We start from the raw sequence: 8,022 nt of genomic DNA on the forward strand, positions 1-8,022 counted from the left end.
TGACTGCGGGTGTCCCAGCCTGGTACGCTCCAGGCCGAGGCTCAACCCAGGCTGAGTGTCAGGGAGGAGAAAACCTCCGAGTTTGGGCGGAGCTCCATTCTCTGTGGCCGCTACTCAGGGCTGCCATCGTGGCGGGCATGCCACCGGCGACTCCACGGATCCAAAGGGTGTGGCGATGCTGCCGATTCCTCCTGTAGACCCAAAGGGCAGCTGCACTTGCAGCCCGAGGGCCATCGCCCAGGAACCTCTGCTCTCCACGACACTGCAAGTTTTGAATTTGTTCAAACCTTCCTCATTCTTTTCTCTTCACTCTCCTGCATCACGCAAGGGTTGCTCTCGCTCGTCCAGTGAAAATCCTGCCAGGCTATGCCGTCCTCATTTCTTTAAACCCAGAAGCTTCTGCCTTTCTCACCGACAAGGCTCATGGAGGGAAGGACACGAAGCTCAAAGGACTCCAGGGAAAATCGTGAGAGAGAGGGCAGAAGCAGATTTGCAAGTCCTGGGCTGTTGGCGCTCACCGGTGATGGGACGGAAAAGCCACGTGTTCACAGTTCCATCCAAAAGAGTTCTTTGTCATCTCACCTCAGGGGAAATGGCAGGGCAAGATGATCTGAGGCTCTCAAGATCTCCACCACCGGTGTGCCTGCTGGAGCCTCATCCACCTACCCACCAGCAGGGGGCTTGGTGGAGGGCATCCATGTGTCTCTACCCTAGTCACAGACCAAGCCCTAATCACAGCTACAGGATGAACCTTGATCCCAACCACAGTGTAAACCATAATCCCAGTAGTAGTTTGAACCCTCATCCTGGCTATAGGCTGAGCCCTGACCCTACTCACACACTGACTTGATCCAGACTCACCATGAAAATTACAAATTGGCCAAGCACAATGTTAGAAACTACTAGTGAATGTGAAAACATGAGAATAAAATGCATTGTGAATCAAAGTCCTATCTCTGTGGTCTCTCTTCATTTCACTTCAAATTTTAATTGTAACTCAATTTTGCTAAGTTAGAGAGAAAGACTATAATCAACCCCACGCTAACATGTTGTAAAGAACAGGCTCGAGGCAGGGGAGTGTGGCTCGAGGAAGCCTAAAGCAGAGCTGGCCCTGCAGATGGTGGTGGAAAGACCACCTGATTTTGAGGCTTCTGCTTACAGGGGCCTTTTTTTTTGTAAACAATGGTATCTGACTCCAAGGGAGGTCTGTTCCTTCATTACATTCTGATCGTATTGCTTTTCACATCCCCCTCCCTCCAGTGGCTGTTGGAGAGGAAAAAGAAACTAGAAGCTTCAAGAATAAATGCTCAGAGGTACTGTTTGCCCTCTGTTGGCTAAACAGCAGCAAACTGAGAACATAATTTTCACTTTTTCTCACGCCCTTGAGAAAAACCTTGATTTCACCCTCAAAATCAGAGGCTTCCCCCAGTGTTCTTTGAATCCATTTTTTAAAGCTATTAAAGCGCCCTTAAAATAAGCCTGCCATCTTGTGAGAGCAGGAAGAGGGTTACCCGTCTTTCCACCACCATCTGCAGGGCCAGCTCTGCTTTAGGCTTCCTCGAGCCACACTCCCCTGCCTCGAGCCTGTTCTTTACAACATGTTAGCGTGGGGTTGATTATAGTCTTTCTCTCTAACTTAGCAAAATTGAGTTACAATTAAAATTTGAAGTGAAATGAAGAGAGACCACAGAGATAGGACTTTGATTCACAATGCATTTTATTCTCATGTTTTCACATTCACTAGTAGTTTCTAACATTGTGCTTGGCCAATTTGTAATTTTCATGGTGAGTCTGGATCAAGTCAGTGTGTGAGTAGGGTCAGGGCTCAGCCTATAGCCAGGATGAGGGTTCAAACTACTACTGGGATTATGGTTTACACTGTGGTTGGGATCAAGGTTCATCCTGTAGCTGTGATTAGGGCTTGGTCTGTGACTAGGGTAGAGACACATGGATGCCCTCCACCAAGCCCCCTGCTGGTGGGTAGGTGGATGAGGCTCCAGCAGGCACACCGGTGGTGGAGATCTTGAGAGCCTCAGATCATCTTGCCCTGCCATTTCCCCTGAGGTGAGATGACAAAGAACTCTTTTGGATGGAACTGTGAACACGTGGCTTTTCCGTCCCATCACCGGTGAGCGCCAACAGCCCAGGACTTGCAAATCTGCTTCTGCCCTCTCTCTCACGATTTTCCCTGGAGTCCTTTGAGCTTCGTGTCCTTCCCTCCATGAGCCTTGTCGGTGAGAAAGGCAGAAGCTTCTGGGTTTAAAGAAATGAGGACGGCATAGCCTGGCAGGATTTTCACTGGACGAGCGAGAGCAACCCTTGCGTGATGCAGGAGAGTGAAGAGAAAAGAATGAGGAAGGTTTGAACAAATTCAAAACTTGCAGTGTCGTGGAGAGCAGAGGTTCCTGGGCGATGGCCCTCGGGCTGCAAGTGCAGCTGCCCTTTGGGTCTACAGGAGGAATCGGCAGCATCGCCACACCCTTTGGATCCGTGGAGTCGCCGGTGGCATGCCCGCCACGATGGCAGCCCTGAGTAGCGGCCACAGAGAATGGAGCTCCGCCCAAACTCGGAGGTTTTCTCCTCCCTGACACTCAGCCTGGGTTGAGCCTCGGCCTGGAGCGTACCAGGCTGGGACACCCGCAGTCACCCAGAACTGTGGAGACAAAGGGAGAGAAAGCCCCGGGAAACCAACGCCAAAAATAGTACTCATCGGAAGTGACCCGCAGCAGAGAGCCCGAATGCTCCGGATGCTCGGAAGTGAGCAGCCAAGAGAGTCCCGGAGACCAAGCAGGACAGGGGAATTCCCCCAACGGACCTCCTCTCCTCGGGTCCCCTCCCCCACTGGGGGTGTGGCTCCCAGGCTCAACCTGAGTCCCGCCCAGCGGGGGGCCCAGGGGGATCTCCTCACAAGCCACGCCCTCTGCCCATCCGCTCTTTGCCCCGGTCCTCGCCTCAGCTCTGCAGACCTGCAGCACAGGCCAGAGACGTGGATGAAACGGAAGGGGCCACACGTGGCAGCAGGCCTGGCCAGGAGCACCCAGGGAGACAAGGGCCCTCCCATAGGGAAGACCCAGGGACGGACTCCAAGGGACACCTGCCCTTCCAAGGGAAGGAAGAACATCGCCATCCCTCTGAAAGGCGGGCGACGAAGGGAATCCTGGAGACCGCAGAGGGCTCTCACAGCAGAGAAGGTAAGCTTCCACCTTCTCGCTGCGGGAGATGGGTTTTCAGCTAGGGTTGGGAGGCTTTGGAGAGGCTGGCGATGGGGCTGGGATGGGCATAGCGGCAGGCCCCAGGATCTCTGACCTTCCCAGGGCTGAAGGCGGCCAGGGAAACCTAAGGGGGAGGCCGGATTCATTGTGGTCAGGGCTCTGCCCGCTGAGCCGTGCTCCGGGTCTGGACAGGAGGTCGGGTTTCCAGGAGCGTGCATGCCAGGCGGCCCGGTCACCTGGAGAGGGACAGGAAAGCTAGGGCCCTGGGGAGCTGCCCACGGAGGCTGTGGGCAGCTGGAGGGAGCCGGCAGGCCTCTGGGGGTGTGGCTCGCACGGACTTGCAGCCTCCTCCAACCCACTCTCTCCCAGACTCCAGAGAACAGGCAGGGGCCACTCACTACTCCCCTCCTCTCCACCCACAGGGATCGCCAAGCGGAGCCTGCGGGCTGAGGGCTCCAGGCTGAAGCGGGGGAGAAGCCCTGAGGGCCCCCGTGGCAGTCGCCACCAAGAAAACGGACACAGACGGGGAGAAGAGAAGGTGAGGGGACGACCATCCCCAGCTAAGGGGAGACCAAAGGACAAGGCTGACCCCAGCAGAGCAGGACGTCAGGGCAGAGGAGGTAAGTTGCTGGGCCGGCCCTTGGCACAGGTGGGGACGTGGGTGGGGGGCCTCGGTGGCAAACCCAGGGCCCAGGGGCAGGGGACGGACACAGGCCCTGGGGAGATGCTCCGGGAGCCCTTTCGAAAGGGCTGAGAGGAAGGCGTGCCCGACGTGGCGCGGGTTCGGGTCAGATCCTGGGAGGGGCCCAGAGGCGGGCGGGCGTGCTGGCTTGGGCCGGGTGGGGGCCAGGGGGCTGGAGTCGGGAGCAGGAGCGGGAAGCGGCTCTGGGGACCTTGGCAGGGAGTCCCAGGGGCCGCGCGCACTCGCGGCAACACCTCCCTTTCTCTCTCCCGCTTAGGTTCTGCCCACACCGCCCTGCAGCTCAAGAACAGGAGGACCCTGCCCGGGTCTCCAGAGAGGACCGCCGGCGGCGGACTCCTCCAGGACAGGCGAGAGGCCGGGCCCGCCTCCCCAAAGCGCCGCCACCACCTGTCGCCAGAAGCCCGCGCGCCCCTGTCAGGACCCCTGTCCCGGCTCTTCAACCACGTGGGCGCGCTGGACGTGGCCCTGGGCGAGCTGCGGGCTCCCGGAGGCGCCTTCCTGCCGCTGCCCGCCCGCGGCCCGCAGCCCGCGGCCTCGCAGCGCGCCTGGCTCGCCTGGCAGCTGACGCAGGCGGGGGCGACCCTGCACGGGGCGGGGGCTGCGCTGGACGCCCTGCTCGCTGCCGCGCAGCCCCGGCCCGCCTGCCCGCAGCCCTCCCTGCCGGCGGCTCCGGGGCAGTAAGGATCGCGCCCCGATCCCCAGCCCGCGTCCTCCGCCCTTCCCCGGGACGCTCCCGTCTGCCCCGGAGCCCGTCCAGACTCTGCCCTCCCGACTCCCCCAGCAAGGGTCCGTGGCGGCAGTGAGCACACCCAGGCGACGAGCTCCCTCCCACAGCGCTACACCATCCAACCGTCCGGGAAACAGTGTTAGGCACCGACCAGACCTCCCTTCCTACCGGATCCCCGCTCACGGAAAGGGCTTCTCGTTTCCAAACTACAGCTCGTGAAGTTGAGCGCTCAGAGCAAATCCCTTCTTTTCTTCCAGGGGCTCGGATGACCAGCACTCTCACCCATTTGGACCTTTGCACCATTGCGTGTTTTCCTGCTATGGGAAAAATAAAGCCTGCACAGAGAAACATCTGTGTGTGCGTGTGTGTGTTAGTGTGTGTGTGTCTTCATTTCTTCGTTTTCATCCTAGCCTGGACCGGACTGCAAAGACAGTTGTATTTGGGGGGAATTTTCCCCTGAGACTGCCTTTCTTCGAGGTGAACGCTTAAAAACCCCCCTGGACCCAAGCCCTTACCTCGGATGAGCGCACTGGGTTGTCTGAGGGATGCTCCGTGTATTGAAGGCCTCTTTGGCTCTTGCTGCAGTGTCCTACACGTTTCAACCGTTTGCCGCTGTGGTCCGGTAGACAGACTTGTGAGGGATTTGTTAGCCCCTCGAGTCTCTTCTTTGGCCACTTTTTCTCTTTGAACAATTCCTGGTTTTACCCCCATGCTTTTGCACTTTACCACGTTTGCAGATATTCATTGGCATGCCTCCGACGTGCATGGTGTAAGGGCACACATCGATGGAAGGCTTGCAAACCTAAGAACTCCTCGCTGGCTACTATGGCTCCCATTGACACATGGGCTATTTCTATCACGCCACTCTGCTGTCTACACCCCACCCCACGGCCAAAGCACCGATCTGACGCTTCTTCTTTCCGAGGTTTTCCTTTTCACAGTCGTATTGAGCATTCGCTCTCACGTCCCCATTTGGCTGTGCTCCTCTTAAAGGTTTCTGCTTTCACTGCGCGCCACCGACTCTTGTCTGTCTCAGCACTCTCCCTTAACCGGAATAAGACAAAAAGCGAGGAAGGCCGTGTTTTCCCTTTCGAATCGCTGTCGTGGTCCGTGGCGGTGAAAGTACAGATCTGCTTTTCTTCTTGCTTTGGGGACCTCTCTGAAATAGGTGTCCTCCCATGTGAGAATTGAGCAAAAAGGCTCTGGGGTGATCTCCTCGCCAAAGGTCACTGGGAAAGGGAACAGGGGGCTGAGGTCAGGCACCTTCAGTTCCAAAGTCTGTGCTCTTTGCCTCTTGTTTGTCCGAAATCCGCATTACTCCCCTGGACACGGCACGGGGCGGGGACAGCGCTTGACGCCCTGCTCGCCACCACGCAGCCCGGGCGCGCCTGCCCGCAGCCCTCCCTGCCAGTGGCTCCGTGGCGGTAGGGACCATGACCAGAGCCCGAGCCCGCGTCCTCCGCTCTTGCCGTGGCCCCTCCCATCTCCCCCTGAGCGGAGGCCTGTTTAGGTAGCATTATTTTCTTCCCATTTCATGGAAGAGAGGATGAAACTGGTTCCAGTTATGCTTACCTGAGTCTGGGTCATCTCCTTCTGGAGCGCCTGGATCATACCTGGAGCTGGTTGTAGTTCCACTTGAATGAAGTCCTCAAGTGGCCCGCCCTTGTACTGAATATGTAGATGCTGCTAGAAGCCTCAGAATCGCTCAGCTTTGTTCAACTCCTTCAAAAAAATTCGAACACATACCTCCTACCTGCATTTTTTATATTTATATTATAATGTACATACACACTACGATTCTAATACATTACATGTTTTTTTTTTCAAGAGCAGCACCTGAGCTAACAACTTTTCCTAATCTTCTTCTTTTCTCCCCAAATCCCCCCAGTACGTAGTTGTATATTTTAGTTGTGGGTCCTTGTGGTTGTGGCATGTGGGTCACCGCCTCAGCATGGCCTGATGGGCGGTGCCACTTGTGTGCCCAGGATCCGAACTGGTGAAACCCTGGGCCGCTGATACGGAGCGCAGGAACTCCATCACTGGGCCATGGGACCCGCGCCTATCATGCATATTTATAATATATAATTCTCATAAAAATTTTTAAAGACATTTGTAATAAAACATTTTCAATTTATATATATTTTTAAGATTATTAAAGGGATATATCATTTACACTCAGTAAATATTATGATTACAAAATATGTTCCAAACCCACAGAACGTACAACACTAAGAGTGAACCACGATGTAAAGTCTGGACTTTGGGCGATCATGATGCGACCCGGGACCGTCGTGTGTAACAAACGTAACCCCCTTGGGGGATGTGGGTAATGGGGGAGGCCATGTGTGTGTGTGTCAGGAGGCATCGGGTAAATCTCTCTGCCTTCCTCTCGTTTTTTGCTGTGAACCTGAAGCTGCTCTAAAATAATAAAGTCTTCATAATAAAAAAGGAAATTTTGACAATAGTAATATTTCAGTGATATGGGTGATGGGGAATGCTTCAGTTCCCCTCCACGAGCTAATTTTTAATTCCTGCCTTGGGTAAGATATTGTTAGAATAAACTGTGTCCAAAGAAGAAAATTAGCTGCTTTTCCCCCTAAAACCAGTATTAGTATAAACACAGAAAAATTCTTATTTTGAAATTTTTTAAAAAAGCATAAAATGCTCCACTCTGGAGCTTTGTCTCAGGATGCTTGCGGCCTGCTGTAAATGAAGTCCCTCCCCCACCACACCTGAATATCCTTCTGCAGACCTCAAACTCGAACCTGTGTCAGAATCAGCTGGGGGTCTTGTTGAAACATGGATTGCATGGCCCCACTCCACCTGCTCTGACACAGCAGTATGTGGGTGGAGCCTGATATTTGCATTTTTAAGAAGTTTCCAAGTGGTGCTGGTGCTGTTGGTCCTGTGATCACACTTTGTGAAACACTCACCTAGTTGGTAAAATTTAAAAGGCAAAGGCATGGTCTCCTTGAGCTTACTCATTTCACATGGCCCTGTGATCCCTGGATGTTCAGAACTGACAGAGCATCCTAGACAGGAGACACACGCCATGGAAGATTTTTCTCTCTTCACATTAGCACAGATTAGACAGTCATTTTTCTACTTAGAATTGTGGTAGGTAGAGACCATTAAAAAAAAAAAAACCAACTCCAGATGCTCCCATATGACTACCTTTTAAGGGAAAGCTTCAAAACATTCTTTTTTCTGTAAACAGTTCTGGTGCTCATGCCATGTGGTTGAGTGAAAGCCACACCACCACCATAGCAACAGCATTGGGACTCAATGTTGTGAACACAAAGTAAACCAAAACTCTAAAGGACGGGAGATTCCAGAGTGAAGATGACAAAATGTCCAATTCTCTTCTTGGGAGAAGTATA

The 8,022-nt window shown here is 54.2% G+C and overlaps 1 protein-coding gene across 1 annotated transcript; it reads left to right on the forward strand.

Annotated features, from left to right (window-relative positions):
* Nucleotides 1–2,412: 2,412 nt before the first annotated feature.
* On the forward strand, nt 2,413–4,596 carry LOC111771849 (serine/arginine repetitive matrix protein 3-like). Its single transcript, XM_023634727.2, has 4 exons — nt 2,413–2,502; nt 2,861–3,191; nt 3,635–3,832; nt 4,172–4,596. Exons 1-4 carry the CDS (start codon nt 2,413–2,415, stop codon nt 4,594–4,596), a joined length of 1,044 nt encoding a protein of 347 aa, XP_023490495.2.
* The last annotated feature ends 3,426 nt before the right edge of the window (nt 4,597–8,022 follow it).

The sequence above is a fragment of the Equus caballus genome, chromosome 25 (assembly GCF_041296265.1).
Source record: "Equus caballus isolate H_3958 breed thoroughbred chromosome 25, TB-T2T, whole genome shotgun sequence".
NCBI classification, from domain to species: domain Eukaryota; kingdom Metazoa; phylum Chordata; class Mammalia; order Perissodactyla; family Equidae; genus Equus; species Equus caballus.

Coding starts and splice junctions, on each gene's coding strand:
- LOC111771849 (XM_023634727.2), top strand. CDS start 2,413: ATGGCCCTCGGGCTGCAAGTGCAGCTGCCCTTTGGGTCTACAGGAGGA. Junction 2,503..2,860: donor TTGGATCCGTGGAGTCGCCG/GTGGCATGCCCG, acceptor TGTGGCTCCCAG/GCTCAACCTGAGTCCCGCCC. Junction 3,833..4,171: donor AGGACGTCAGGGCAGAGGAG/GTAAGTTGCTGG, acceptor TCTCCCGCTTAG/GTTCTGCCCACACCGCCCTG.